This window comes from Alosa pseudoharengus, unplaced genomic scaffold (assembly GCF_046254945.1).
Source record: "Alosa pseudoharengus isolate Yale_2024_CS ecotype anadromous, Long Island Sound unplaced genomic scaffold, YU_APseudo_1.1 YU_APseudo_1.1_scf_21, whole genome shotgun sequence".
Lineage (NCBI taxonomy): Eukaryota > Metazoa > Chordata > Actinopteri > Clupeiformes > Clupeidae > Alosa > Alosa pseudoharengus.
The window spans coordinates 18,603,284-18,618,985 of NW_027468674.1; the positions used below are offsets into that span (position 1 = coordinate 18,603,284).

General features: G+C 44.5%; 2 protein-coding genes across 2 annotated transcripts in view; both read left to right on the forward strand.

The window, feature by feature from the left end:
* The window catches only part of kif19 (kinesin family member 19), a 53,726-nt gene extending 44,562 nt beyond the window's left edge, over window positions 1–9,164 (forward strand). Inside the window, exons 11-21 of the mRNA XM_076298927.1 lie at window positions 81–255; window positions 805–1,003; window positions 1,582–1,698; window positions 3,364–3,517; window positions 4,082–4,203; window positions 4,473–4,636; window positions 4,881–4,986; window positions 6,368–6,500; window positions 7,242–7,645; window positions 8,086–8,248; window positions 8,688–9,164. Of these exons, the coding sequence (XP_076155042.1) occupies window positions 81–255; window positions 805–1,003; window positions 1,582–1,698; window positions 3,364–3,517; window positions 4,082–4,203; window positions 4,473–4,636; window positions 4,881–4,986; window positions 6,368–6,500; window positions 7,242–7,645; window positions 8,086–8,248; window positions 8,688–8,824 (1,874 nt within the window). The 3' untranslated portion in view covers window positions 8,825–9,164. The remainder of the gene's footprint in view (window positions 1–80; window positions 256–804; window positions 1,004–1,581; window positions 1,699–3,363; window positions 3,518–4,081; window positions 4,204–4,472; window positions 4,637–4,880; window positions 4,987–6,367; window positions 6,501–7,241; window positions 7,646–8,085; window positions 8,249–8,687) is intronic.
* A 1,856-nt stretch (window positions 9,165–11,020) lies between these two features.
* The window catches only part of abca5 (ATP-binding cassette, sub-family A (ABC1), member 5), a 51,953-nt gene continuing 47,271 nt past the window's right edge, over window positions 11,021–15,702 (forward strand). The window contains exons 1-2 of the mRNA XM_076298056.1: window positions 11,021–11,188; window positions 12,017–12,183. Of these exons, the coding sequence (XP_076154171.1) occupies window positions 11,176–11,188; window positions 12,017–12,183 (180 nt within the window). The 5' untranslated portion in view covers window positions 11,021–11,175. The remainder of the gene's footprint in view (window positions 11,189–12,016; window positions 12,184–15,702) is intronic.

Sequence of the window (15,702 nt, forward strand, 5' to 3'; positions counted from 1 at the left end):
ATAAGGCACAGATACCACCCTCAAACAGACCTTCATGTGTGTGTGTGTGTGTGTGTGTGTGTGTATCTGTGTGTGTGTAGCAGAGGTCCAGGCCCACTCGACCCAGCAGAGTCGGGCGGAGATGGACCAGCTCAGGGAGCAGCTGATCGACGCCTTCCGCCAGCAGATGGAGATCCGCAAGAGCCTGATGGAGCTGGACAACAGCAACATGGAGATCCAGATCGACACCTCCAAACACCTGCTCACCATCGCAGAGTGAGTCTCACCCTCCCCCCCTCACACAAACACACACACACACACATATATATAGATCCAGATCCAGATCGACACCTCAAAACACCATCGCAGAGTGAGCCTCACACACACAACACAGATGAACACCCACAGACCCCCCCCCCCACACACACACACACTTGGAACACACATTCCACATTCACATATACATACGCACACCATCTTTTTTGCCTGATGGAGCTGGACAATATCAACCATGATGCCCAGATTCGTCCATCATTGAGTCACAAAACATTCAGTCACAGTAAACAACCTTACACACACACACACACACACACACACACACACACACACACACACACACACACACACACATGCATGCCTAAATGGTCTAAAGAGTACCCACCAAAGTGATCTATCTATCCACTTATCTATCTATATTTCTATCCATATATCCATCTATCTATCTGTCTATCTATCTATCTATCTTTCTATCTGTCAGTCTTTCCATCAGTCCATCCATCCATCCATCCATCTAACAGACTTCTTTGTCCCCCTCTCCTTCCTCAGCTGGGAGCAAGAGCGCTGTCGTCGCAGGAGGAAGTGGAGAGCGGAGAGGAGGAAGGAGACCTTCCACAAGGACGAGAGCGAGAAGGACTCCGACTCGCCCGAGTCTCCGCCCGACAGCACCGAGACGCAGGAGGTTGCCATGGCGAGGGAGAACCTAGTCACACTCATGGCCGAGCAGAAGAAGATCCGTAAACAGAAGGTAACGCAATTCCCCATTTATACCACTAGAGGGTGCCATGAAACAACTGAAATGTAGGATTTACTGTAAACCCTGGAGGGAAATGGGTTGCCATGAAATCAGACCATTTTTATGAAGAGTTTCGATTGTATTTCATATTTTAAAAAGAATTGGATGGCGTTCTCAAATGTCAATGACTTTATTCCTCTATTCTCCTCTCTCCCTCTTTCTCTCTCCTCCTGTATCTCTCTGTGTATCTCTCCCTCCCTCCCTTCCTCTCTCTCTCCTCCTGTATCTCTCTCTTTCCCTCCCTCTCTCTCCCTCCCTCTCTCTCTCCTCCTGTATCTCTCTGTGTATCTCTCTCCCTCCCTCCCTCCCTCTTTCTCTCTCTCCCTCCCTCCCTCCCTCTCTCCCCCTCCCTCCCTCCCTCTCTCTCCCTCCCTCTCTCTCTCTCCTCCTGTATCTCTCTGTGTATCTCTCTCTCTCCCTCCCTCCCTCTCTCTCTCCCTCCCTCCTTCTCTCTCTCTCCCTCCCTCCCTCCCTCTCCCTCCCCCTCCCTCCCTTCCTCTCTCTTTCGCTCTCTCTCTTGCTCCTTGCAGTCGTCTCTGGAGCGGCGGTTCCTGGAGCTAAGGGAGAAGGCACGGCGTCTGGAGGAGCTGCTGCCCAGACGTGTGAGCTCTGAGGAGCAGCGTGAGGTCCTGGGCCTTCTCTGCAAGGTGAGGAACCAGTGGAGTTTATTGCTCCAGGAAGAAACAGTGCAGGCTAGCATGCAGTAGCCAGAAACAAAAACATTGCAAAAAATCCTAGAATTCAAAATCTAAGTGAGATAAATAAGTTTAAGTCAAGTACTTATTTTTCTAATATTTGCTTATTACAAGACATTTTTGCACTTGATTTAAAGCAACACCAAAGAGTTTTTTGTACCTTAAAATAATGTTTCCAAAATCGTTTCAGTGGATCATCAACTCATAACAGGGTGAACGGCACTTCTGCATTCGCTTTACGGCCCTCTATCGGCTATAACCGCACTATGTAAGTTTGCCAGATCGGGTAGCGGATCTGTAGTTCAATGGAATGAGACATAAGAAACTACAAATTTGACTTGCATCTGATGTCGCAATACATCGTACTTTCATAAATTGTGCAACATATTCTACCTTGTCTGTGGACATTGTTATTTGCAAAACTGGTGCTGGATAAACAAATAGCGTGCGTGCGACAGAGGGAAAGTTCTTTGGTGTTGCTTTAAGTTTTTTTTGCCTTGTACTGTGAAAATCTTCTTGTTCTATTGGCAAATCTTGCCAGATAATTATGCTTATTTTAAGTAGTTATTTCCACATAACAACAAACTTTCACGGTGCAAAAAAAGTGCAACAATGTCTTGTTATAAGCAAATATTAGAAAATAAGTATATATTCCCTTGCTTTAAACCTACCGGTATTTATCTCACTTAGATTTTGAATTCTAGGATTTTTTGCAGTGAAGTTGATCAAGGCCCTGAATTGCTCCAGGAAGACTAGTCCTGTAGTTCATTGATGTCTGTTAATGGCTCTGGCTTTTCTTACCAATCAAACATCCTATGTGATGGCAGCAAGATATCTATATCAGGATAGATTGAATGTCAAGGAGTAACATGCATCTCCGACATTTCCGAGACTGACTTCATGGTTTCATAAACTTTGATATTGTTGTACAGTATTTACTGTAAGCACTTCAAAGTCATTACAAAATAATGAGCAACCCAGACTAACAGTCAGAGCAGTGGGAGTAAGTGGAAAGTACTGTAGAAGCCGGGAGGAGACTATGTCCTCATTAGATGGGCAAGGTGAAGGTGATGACATCAGCTGGTTGGGACAGAGCAAGGACAAGCACCAAGTAGAAGCTACCTCATATGGAGTAAACGAGATAAGAAAGTCTTCATTATAAGAAAACTGGAGAAACCCAAAGTTACACAGTTTTGCATATATTTTTATGCATGATAGACAGATGATTTCCACCAATATAATGGATATTACTTAAGGCTGATTGGATAACAGGTGTGTTTGGGGATGGTGCGAGAAGGGGTATAAAAGATATGCTGCAGCCGCCCGTAGGTCAGATCTTGTCGGGGGGCGCCAGCTGATGACATCTCACCCTATTGCTTTGATGGTTGGTCTGGACATAATTTGGGCTGTATTATCACTGCAATACGGGGAATAAAGATCAACAGTCTTCAGAGATATCCTGTCTGCCTTGTCGCCTTCGGACACCTTGGTCCAGAGTGCTATTTAGTAAAATAGTTAAGTGTTAATTGTTAATTGGACAAGAGAGTGGACATTTTCCACGACATTACCTCTTCTAACTGTCTCGTCACGTCTAACTGATTCGCCCGCACCTTACAGGTGCATGAGCTGGAGATCGAGAACGCGGAGATGCAGTCGCACGCGCTGCTCAAGGACAACGTCATCCGGCAGAAGGACGCCGTGGTGCAGCGCTTCGAGCAGCACCGCCATCTCTGTGACGAGATCATCCAGCAGCAGCGGCAGTTCATCATCGGTGAGCCCATGAGCTTGAGTAGAGGGGGGAGCTGGGCGCAGGATCAAGACAGGTGTTAGGCAGGGTTGTGCGAAATTGCAATTCTGCTTCCTGTTTGCTACCTCAATTGAAATGCAAGTGAAATTCAAGAATTGAATTGGAATTTAAGAGCCAGTTTCAATTCAATTCTGGAATTTTGCACAAGCCTGGTGTTAGCGAGACCAACCAAATACAGGATGCTGCCTGGAAACCGCTTTTTTTTTTGAGGGTTTGGATACTTGATGGTATTTCCTATATAGTGAGCATTCCATCAGTTGTCTATCTGTGGTCATAGTCTATCTGTGGTAGATAATATCTCAGTTCATCAGTGAAATTTGACAGGTCAGAAATTGAAGCAGTCAAAGTCAGGTGTGATTGTTGTAGTGCTGGTGTGTGTGTGTGTGTGTGTGTGTGTTTGTGTGTGTGTGTGTGTGTGTGTGTGTGTGTGTGTGTGTGTGTGTGTGTGTGTGTGTGTGTGTGTGTGTGTGTGTGGGTGTGTGTGTGAGACAGTGTTTCTGACTCTATTGTGTGTTTGTGTGGCTGCAGACCACAGTCTCCTGGTGCCCCCACACCTGCAGGAGCTGTATGAGATGTACATGAGAGAGCTGGACGAGAGAAGCCTGGACCGCATCATGGCCCTGGACAAGGTTACCGGACGCACACTGAAGGTGGGTGAAACTTACTAAAAAAAACAATAGTTCCAATTGTTATTCATTTTTATTTATGTATTTTATTACTAATTATTATTTGTATCTCATGTACATGGTTATCCCTTAATGTAAATGCTGGATGTTGACTGGTTGTCCTGCCATATCTTTACTGTGGGGTCTAAGCCATAGACCTACAGTGCTCACACACATTTATAACTGCCACTGCTTGCTTACAAATACAATTGTACTCAGATCTGACCAAACAAGGGTATGTTGTTCTTTCACAGGAGGGCTCTCTGCCCAAAATCACTCTCGCCAGTAGAGGTCGTGACCCCTTGCAAGAGCTGGACTCTGACCAGGAGAGCGTGCGGACGCTGGGCTCGGACAACCGGCGAGGTCGGGCCAAAATCCGCCGACACACTCTGCCCCCAATCCTGCCTGAACCTGAGGGGTATGTATCAGAGGCTCCAGGGGCATCTTTGGGGGGGAGGGGGGGGGGGGGGGGGTGTGGTTAGGACGGTTCTAAGGGCCCAGCACTGACAGGGGGCCCCCAGAGAGACACACCCCCTATATTCTGGGGGAATTATTGTCTGTCATAGGGCCCACCCCTGAGAGGCTCCGACAGAAAGTCAGCTTCAGTCCATTCACTGAATATATTCATCACTCTGTCTGTCTGTGTGTCTGTCTCCGTCCAGCGACAACAACCGGGTCTTCAAAAACAGTCCTCATGCCAGACAGATGAAGAACTCTGTGGTGATGACCCCTCCACCCATACACATCAATGGCCTGGGCAACAGAGAGGTGAGAGGTCACAAACTTGAATTTCCCCTTGGGGATCAATAAAGTATCTATCTATCTATCTATCTATCTATCTATCTACAGTATCTATCTATCTATCTATCTATCTATCTATCTAACTATCTATCTAACTACTGCACTGTCTTGAACGTCTGTCCAAGAACCTTCAAATGGTTTGGGTTAGAACCCCCTAGTTAAATGGTTCTTCGGCTCAGCTTTATAGGCTAAATATACTGTATGTAGATTGTTTTAAACAAATTTGATACAGGTATTTGAAACTATTTAGTTTCTTCGAGTGAATTGCTTAAAGTAAAACAATGTAGGAATTTCCCTATTCATCAGTATTCAATGTACCAGGCACCCAGTTTACCTTCGACAACATTAGTTAGTTAGTTAGTTAGTTTATTAGTTGTCCCCTTGGGGAAATTCTTTTTCACATTTTCCATACAGCTTTTCATCCTTCATGATCACAGACACAGAAAGGCACATACATGAACACATACATGGGAATGACATACTGACATACACCTTACATACATCACAGGCAATTGACACAGACCTTTACATAAAATATTGGGGTTTTCATGGGAAAAACATACATTTTTTGTACTGCATATATTTATCTGTGGGTCTTTGTGTTGTTGAGTGTTTGGATTCCTAGGGGGATTAGGCTTCTGCTGAAGTGGGCTTTATTGCACCTTATGCTACTAAACCTCCTGCCAGAGGGCAGGGGTGAGAAGTAGCGGTTGAGTGGGTGGGTAATGTCCAGGGATATTGAATGAGCAATACGTGCGATGGCCTTAGTGTTTAGTTCTTGTAGGTTTGGGGTATGTAGACCTATTATTTTGGTGGCAGTATTGGTTAGTTGGGTGAGTTTGTTACGGTTTTTTACAGTAAGGATGTTGAATAAGCAGGTGGAACAGTATAAAAGGATGGGTTGGACAATGCTGGTATACAGATGAGGGGCAACATGAAGTCCTTTTAGTTTGCGCACTGACAGTATTTGGTTTCCTTTTTTCTGTATGTCTGTTGTGTGATGTTCAAAGGTGAGGTTATTGTCAATTGTGAGTCCAAGGTATTTGAAATGAATTACAGAGTACAATACTATGCGTTCCAGGCGCACATCTCAGAGGCTCAATGTCAGAGAGTCCATTATCTACATTGTAAGTCAGCGTAGCATCAAAATGAGTTTGAAGCCATTATTTTAAGGTGAAACTACATTGAAAAGAACTAAAAATGTACCTCAGGATGAATAAAGTATCTATCTATCTATCTATCTACATTGTGTTGCTTTAATGTTCACATGGCAACAGGCCCTTATTCATTTCTCCTTCATGCTTCCAAACTGACTGACCGCTGTGCGATGGCCTGTTTCTGCCCCTAGCTGCACCCGTGCGTACCTGAGAGCGCTCTGAGCTACAGCCACCTCAGCCACCTCAGCCACAGCCTCAGCAGCCACCTGGACTCGTCTCCGGAGAGCAGCGAGAACGGCACCGACATCCCGCTCACACGCAAAGGTACGCGCCGCCCATTCTCGAGTCGAATCACGTCTAAAGAATCTAAAGTTCTCCTCTCATCTCTCATCTGTTCAGGCATGTGAGTCATAGTAGGCATTTCTGACTATAAAAGGATTGGAGAGTGCAGAAATAGACATCAGAATTGGAAATAATCTAGCCAGTGCTGGATGTGTTGTCATGGTTCTCCCAAGGACTCTGAAAGGAGACCACAGGCATGATGAACAAATCTGTAAAACATCCAGGGGGGGTGAGGGTTTAGAGGGCTAGCTTCCCAGTTGGCCACCGCCTACAAGCCAATCAGGTGTCACTTTCTTGTTGGGCACAAAAGTATGTTGTCCGTGTGGATTGATAGATAGATAGATAGATAGATAGATAGATAGATAGATAGATAGATACTTTATGATCCCTAAGGGGAAATTCAAAGATTGGTGGATGAACCGGCAATTTTTCTGCCAGTAGGATCAGCCAATCCATGTGGTTGACAAAATTTGTGGCCATCTATAATGTGGCACCTAACTGGCTTGTTTGTGAAAATGTTGGTGGAAGTGAGCACATGTAGGACACCATTTTTAAAAAGGGCAGCAGCCCAGTATATTTGGCAGTATATTTTTGGCTTAGCTAGCCTAGCATCGTCCAATGCAATGAATGGGGGCGATACTCTCTCACTCTGTCCAGTTCTATGATACGATACCTCCATGCTAACAGCCCACTCGGTTCTTCCCCATTTTGTCTCCCTCTCAGAGCGTCAGCAGATCATGCGTGGCGTGGAGAGCATCGCCGTGAAGGCGGCGCGCCGACGCTCCAAGGCCCTGGAGGTGGACGCCCTGCGTCTGCCGCCGCCCTCCCCGTTGGACCCCCACAAGCAGAAGAGCAGCCTGTCGCTGAGCGAGGCGGCCCCCCTCGGCCCCCCCCTGCCTCGGGGACCCGGCGTCGGTGGTAGTGTCGGAGGTCGCCAGGCCAGCCCCGAGCTGCGGCACGCCACCTCAGACGACAACCTGTCCAGCAGCACGGGCGACGGCACCTGGACGCGGCCCCGCCAGCGGCAGCAGAACGCCGCCAAGAACGCCGGCGCCCACCGCGAGCAGGACTTTGAGGCCCGCCGGCGCAAGAAGAGGTCTCGCTCTTTCGAGGTCACAGGCCAAGCTGTAAGTACAGTTAAAAAAAAAACGTATTCAAAGAAACTATCTCATAATATACTCATAATATACTCATGATTTTACTAATACAATTGGGTAAGGGCCTCTAATTAACATAAACAAAGTAAATACATTATTTTAATGACATAATGAATATTTACATGAAGGCGGACATTACTTAACCACAGCTACAGAATAGTATCTGCATTATATGCTAAATAAATTGCAGAGTGCATATTGTAGTACAGATTCTGAAATGTTAGCAATAGCATAAATGAAGCAAATGAAGTTTGTATGACATGCGCTATGCTCCGCTCACATATGCTGTGCACTGCCTCTTTCTACTAGCACTTTGGTCAGTGTACACCGTATTTTAAATGTGCCTTATAAATAAATGTCACTTACTTACTACTTACTAGTTGTAAAGATATGCCTCTTTGTCCCCACAGCTGTCTCAGGCTAAGACCACAGCGCAGCGGTTCCGGCCCCTTGACAGCACCTCAGACCCCCACCTCCACATCAACCGGCCCCCAGCCCCACACCTCCGCCCCCAGCACCGAGGAGTCCCTCCCCTGGCCAAAGGACGCCTGCCCCACCCCTCCCAGACCACCGGTTAGCGTCATGACCTCCTTTCTCCCCTTTGAGTCATGCCATGCTATTTATATGTATGAAGAATGTTTGGTTTTATTGTGGTGCAGTAAAAAAAAAAAAAAAAAAAGTCTCCACGTTTTAAAGAAGTTAGTGTGGTAGTAAACCATTTTTGCTTTGAAAAGCTATTTTTGAAAACTTTGGTCAAAACGTTTTAAATTCTTTCCACTGGCAGTATCCTTTTAAGCAATTAGCCATATCTTGGTACGCTATAATGCAATTTGCAGTTCCGTCTCATTTTAAGATTCAGGTTCTTTTTCTTTTTTTGTTACTTCAAAATGTTTAAATAGTTGATTGATTCCATCTTTCTTTTTTCTCAGGTTCTTTTTCTTTTTTTGTTACTTCAAAATGTTTAAATGTTTAAATGTTTAAATAGTTGATTGATTCCATCTTTTCGTACCAGGCCAAACTGTGGACAACGGCACCAGCTCCCTGTCTCAGCTGGGCCAGTTGCGGCGTGGACCCCAGCTCCGCCAGCCTCAGCCTCTGCTCTACGTCACCACCACAGGGGCAGGGGGGCAGCGCACCCGCAAGCACTGAGGGGACGGCTGCCACCTTCCCCAGCTGACCACAGAAGAGCAGGCCCGGACTGTGGTCAAGTGAACCCTTCCCACGAAACCAGCACTAACGAAGAAGTCCAGACTCTGCAAAGGGCTCTAATATTTAGTTAGCGACTAGGAGGGCTGTGGACTGTAAATGTCTCACTCTCTCTCACTCGCACACACAAACACACACAGACACACAGATACGCACAGATCCACTAACTTACTGTACCTTTGGGAGATGTTGACAATGCCTTGGGCTGATCACAAAGAGCAAGGGTTTGAGAGGCGTAACGTTCTAATGCTTTTTCCTCTTGTCTTGTTTCGTGACCCCCTCGCCTGTTTTTTTTCTCCCCTCCCACCCCCCCCCCCCCCCCCTTTTGCTGAAGTGCTCGAGATGAATGTGTGGATCAGCGACGTTTGTGTGACGCTGTACTTGTTTGTTTGTCTTTGTAATATTTGACATTCACGTTTCCAAAGGGCCTCTACATGTGACGTCCACCCAGTTGATAAAATTGCGGGGACGCTAAATCCTTTGATTGAGAAAAAGATAGAAAGAAATACCATGTAAGTGCTAAGACGAATGTGAACACTTGTGAGATGATAGGACTAGACTGACAGAGGGTAAAACCTGCCATTGAGTTCCTCTGGAGGGGAAAGACGGACCAGGCCTTATGCTGAGGGTAACGGGTAACGTATAAAGGAAACCACAGAATGGCTACCAGGCAAGATATACTCTAGGCCTCTTTAAAAGTGATGATACATGGGGCAACTTTTTGAGCAATGTTGCTAGGCAACCACATAACCAGTTCCATGTGTTATGATTGGATGTTCATAAAAAAATATGCCTGCTGATGATTAAAGTTCTTTAGAAAAATAATGTTGGCCAATATCAATGGGAACGTGCCAGAACCACAATACTTAGGAACATTGCCCTGCAACACTGCTCAAAAAGTTGCCTTGTGTATTATCAGCTTATTGTTAATCCACTTCATCAGTATCAATCTTTCTGTGCAGACATTTTATACTGTGTATTGCTTTGTTTCAAGGGATATAAAGACCATATACTGTTCAGTATGTGTTCGCTGTTTAGTTACATCACTATAAAACTCTGAGTCACAATCTGAGGCAGCAGATAAGCCTAGTTGGACTAAATTGAATTTGTTTTTCCCCCATCTGAAATGCAGTTTACTCATACAGTAGTCTAGGCTTATTCCCTCATTGTGAAACCAGCTCTTCTGGCTTTAAAATAACCACTGTAACAGTGGCCCATTCATTCATTTGGATGAAAGTGGCAGCGTTGTTTTAGACTTAAAATATCCCCTTTTGAAGCTGCATATGGACTTCAGTGAGTCTCCTCCTGCTATTTCTGTACTGGGAGAGGCCAATGATGAGGCGTCTTTACCATCTGTCTTGTACTGCTGCCTTTATCTGTGATGTTTGCAATGTTTTGTTGTTTTATTTCGTTTTACATGGTTATACATACTATTTTCTACACTTTATTTTGTACATTTTTTTATTTGTAATCAGAATAAATTTGAATGAAACATGAGTATTGTGTTGTGGTTCTGTTGTTTCTGTGTGTGTGGTACACCTACCGGTCACTTTGCTGTTTTTGTCTTTTTGTGTGCTTGTGTAACCTTACCTGGGTCATTGCTTGTTGTGCAACTGTGGATACTACTTTGCCACCTAAACAAATCAATATCGTGTAAGCATAGCCTGTCTATTGTAGTCTACCATATCAAGTAACTTTCAGGCCAGCTGCCCACAATGTCTCTGAATATCTGGTATGACTGTTGAATTATGTGGGCTCAAAAGCGGTGTCCGTGTGTCAGCATTAGATAAGATTGCCGCCTACAAGTGAAAGGTTGCTTAAGGAGATTTTTTTTTTAAATTTTAAATTTATCTCACATTTTTATTTGTAATAAAATTGCCTTGAACTGGGTTGGGAGATGCTTGTAAGCCTCCACCATAAGGATAAACAATTTAGCCTAGAGGTCAATAGCCTACTCAAATGAACAGAGAAAAAATAAGAAAATGTAAATAATATATAAATGCACAAATAGTCACTTCGGATTTGTGCTATCAAGACATGTAACTTTCTATTATTATTATTATTTTAACGAAGACCCTCTTCCATATGCTTCCACACACCAATGAAGATGATCCAACAAGTGGAACTGCTTGTGATTGGAAAACGTCACAGGCCTTGTTAAAGCAGTGGAAGGCGGAAGTGCTGTAAAGGGAGAAAGTAGGAATTCGTTCTTGCTTGTTTACACCGAAGGCGGGTAGACAGCAGAGGAGAGAAGGCTACACAGAAAAGATTGCTAACATGAAAGGCTGGCCTTGATGTATTTCATACGTAAGTGCATTCGCCATTGTTGCCATTTTCAGTGCATGCTAAACCAACTGGCACTGGTGCAGGTCGCTTAGCTAGCGTATGCAGGCTGCTAACAGCAGCCACCTAACGACACCTTGCTTGATGTTAGCAAGCTGGCTAACGTTATAGAAAGAATTTATGCGAGCTCTACTAACGTATAAAATATCGTATGGCACCATGTGCAGTCATAAAATCACACCGTTATAATTGTTGTGTTTTGAAGAGATGTTTGACCATGCAGACATATTATGAGAGATCTACATGCAGTAACGTTACCTCAGTTTTACAAGAATAGAAATCGCAGTCATCCTGAGAGCAGAGAACAGAATTAACTAACTTGTGTCTTAAATTACATCTAGCACTAACCACACAATTCAAGGGATGTTTGTTGTGAACAGTTAGTTTTACAACCGATAGGTTTGTTAGCAGCTAGATGCCTGATGTTTGCAAGATTAGATCATAGGGTTAAGGGTGTTATTCTCAGTGATGATAAAATAATAAATAATCTTTGTTTACAGCATTGCTTGACAGTTGATAGCGCCGTGGTTAATTACCAGTATGCGGAATATCCGGTTTTTGGTTTCATGTGTGGCTTGTCATTGATGATAAACCGACATGTGTGTGGTCCAAGTTTCTTACTAACGTTAGTGCCCTTGTAATATATTTAAAATCATTTCGTATTCTGAATGCTTGTCGTATTCTTGACTCGACTGAACGTCGGACTGCGAAGCGGGACGACTCGTCACAAAGTGAATGCTGTTGTGCTACCTGTCCGCGTGCTTTATGGCTGTCGTTTCGATTCCCTCACAGCTGTGCCAAACGTCAAGGTGAGAACTCGTCCGCATGCCAGCCAGTCGCAGCATGCTGGAAGAATGCGCCCGATAAACAAGCGAGAGGCCGGAGTCTGGCATCAAACGAAAAGCCTGCTCTACAAGAACCTGCTCATCAAATGGAGGACCAAACAGCAAAGTTTACAGGTGCCAAGAGCAATTTGATCTCTCTATGGTTTCGTATTAACAGCTCTTCTGAACTCTGGAATATGCTTTCAGAGGCTGTTTCTAAATATGCATTAATGACAAGTAAGACAGATAGTCACCATCATTAGTCTTATCAACAAGTGTGTCAGGTGTCTTTTGGTACTGGCAAGTTGTCATCACTCTGGCATGTGAGATTACATATCTCACACCCATGCAATTGTATTGAATGTCTTCAATACCGATCTACACATATTAAAAGTTGTTATTGAAACATTTATGAATTGTGCATGACAAACAATGTTACAGTGTCTGTCATTGCCAAAAGATATTTTGCTTATGGACTTAGTGCATAGGGGTGGCACGGTTCACAAAATCTACGGTTCGGTTCGTATCACGGTTTAGGGTCACGGTTTTCGGTTCGGTACGGTTCTTGTTGTTATTTTTTCTTTTAATCTTTAACACTCCAGAAACATATTTCAGCATATAGCTTAATCATCCACAATTAGGCTAGAGTATTTAAAGAATAGTTATCATGTAATAATGCACAAACTGAATTTGACTTCACATAAAGCACATTATTGTCTGAGGAAACTTTAAGCTACAGTTGAGATTTTGATACAGCAAGAGGGAAGACGTTGACGATTTCAACAATCTTTTCATTTATTTGGCATAAAAGGCAGAATGTGTACTATTGCCATCTGCAGGAACGTATGCCCCTTTTTGGCACACAAAGAAAGAAAGTGTAACTCTTGCAGCTTAAATTAAATTCTTAAATTAAAGTGCAGTATTTGGAAACATAAAGTTCTTATCTAAAGTAAAAGTGCCACTGTAATATTTTAAATATTAAAAAACATGCTGGCTAGTGGCTATCAATAAATGCAATCCATCGGTGGTGAGAGCTACGTGGGCCGTGTCGGACAATTCTTTGACAAGTTTTTCTCGTGTCTCGTATAGTTTTAGAACTACAGAGGTGCCGAAGTGTCGGCGGGAGGGAATGTTGTAGCGGGGCTCGAGTATTTTCATCAACTGACGAAATCCTTCACCCTCAATCACACTATATGGCATCATATCTTTTGCAATAAACATCCCGATTGCTTTCGTTATGGCCATTGCCCTGGCCGAGTTATCACTGAGAGGCTGCTTAAATGCTGAGGACAGAAGTTGTTGGGTAGCCTGCGGCTCTTTCTTCCTTAAACTGTCTACAGACACATTGGGGTGACGTCTTTTCATATGACCTAGCATGTTCGAAGTGTTGCCAAGAGCATACTGAACACGTGTTGCACAATGTTTGCACACAGTCGCAGTCTTTTCTGTCGTCTTAACTCTATCATCATAGGTAACCTCAAATCCGCACTTTCTAAAGACTCCAGTCGCGCGCAGCACTCAAAACTATACTCCTACTCTCGCGCGAAAGGGAAACACATTGTCACATGGGAATCAATTGCGCATGCCATAACTAGCCTGAACCGTAGGACCGTACGACGAACACACACTCCGAACCGTGACATGCCATCCGTACGGTTCGGAGCATTTTTCAAAAACCGTGCCATCCCTATTAGTGCAAGATGCTATCATGCCGGCCATTAAGGGTTCTGATGGTGAGAGGGATTATGATGTGTGGGCATAGACCCAGGGGTCAAAAATCTACACACACACACACGTACACAAACACATTCACACACAGCAGGCGATCTGTTCTTGCACAGCCACCAGAGTCACATGATAGCATTGCTCGGGGAACTCCTGATTCACTGCTATTCCAAGGATGTTGTTGAGGGCCCATATGACTTCAGGCCATCTTAGGCACATGCACTCACAGGGCTGTGCATTTTTTCACTTTTTTTCCTCATAGCACTGGTGCTACAGAGGTTAATAGTTTTGTAGCACAATCCACAAAATCTCTAGCATCGGTATGTAGTTACAAACACCTTACTGTAGGCTGCACTCTAGAAAATAAGGTGACACTGGTGCTAAGCTGGTAAATCATCCACAGCACAGACTGATTTTTTGTAGCATGTGCTACGTATATGTAGCACTGTACAGCCCTGGCTCAATTACACACACACACACACACACACACACACCACACACACCACACACACAACACTCTTTCCCAGAACTCAGCAGGCCTCACAGTTGGGGAGTGCAGTGTTGGTGGGATAAAAAGATCTGCAGGCATTCCGCTTGCATCCCCACTTTGTCGACGCTCACCCCCCTTTCTCCATCCTGACACCCTACTTTAGTTTCGGCATGTATTTTTCATATAAACTTCAGTTTCGCTAATGTATTTTTAATGTGTCACAACGTTTCATCTTATTCGGCCAAGCTGGGAGGGCCACTTTAGGAACTGATAGGAATTAGACTAGCGGTCAGCTCAATAGGTGGACGGAGACAGGAGGCGCGTGTCTGGACGGACTCCCATGACTTACTCTCCTGTCGCTACCTGCTGACAGGATGGAGCACTATGCTTTTAATCGCAGACTGGAGCCTTATCCTTAAGCTGTCAGCAGCAGCGCACTGCCTCCAGATGGATTTATCTTTATCTCTCTTGTATGCTCTCTCTCTCTCTCTCTCTCCCCCTCTCTCTCTCCCCCTCTCTCTTCCTCTACCAGTCCTCTCTGTCCTTCCCTCTTGTCTCTCTTTCTGTCTCTCTCCTCCTCTCTTTCTCTATAACTCACTCACTTGATCACTTTCTTCTCAGTATCTTGATCGCTCTCACTATTAGTCTTTTCTGTGTTTCTCTTTGCATGTTATATTTGTATCTCAATTCTCTCTCTCTCTCTCTCTGGCAGTTATTAAATGGCATGAAACTCAGAAGGGGTTATGCAATGCTCCCTGCCAGCCAGGGACTCTTTTCTCTCTCTCTCTCTCTCTCTCTCTCTCTCTCTCTCTCTCTCTCTCTCTCTCTCTCTCTCTCTCTCTCTCTCTCTCTCTCTCTCTCTCTCTCTCTCTCTCTCTGTCTCAGACAGGTGCTGGTTTTGCACTATTGATTTAGCCGTAGGTGGATGAGAAGGGGGAGATTATGTAGCGCTAAATCTTCCGCCCGCTCAGGAATCCTGCGTGTGTCTCTCGTGCGTGGTCCGCTCATTTGCAGGCCATCTCAGTCAGACGTCTCTGCCTCTTAATAACGTCTGGGGGAGCCAGATGGTTTCACCTCTGTGATTGGTTGATGGATGGATAGATGGTTTGGGGGAAATGGAGAGATGGATGGACTGATGGGTGGGTGATGTAGAAGGATGTAGGCCTGTATGAATGGATGAGAGGATGCATGGATGGACTGATTAGAGAGATGGAGAGAGCGATGGATAGATTAGGGAGAGGGAGAGTGGGATTCATAGATAAAGTAGAATGATAAATAGATACATGAATGAGTGGAACTCCATGAGTTTAATTGAAAAACAAAAAAATAAAATGTTTAAATCCAATTTGCATAATAATTTGGAACACGGTGTATATGAATGGATGAGAGGATGCATGGATGGACTGATTAGAGAGATGGAGAGAGCGAGGGATAGATGG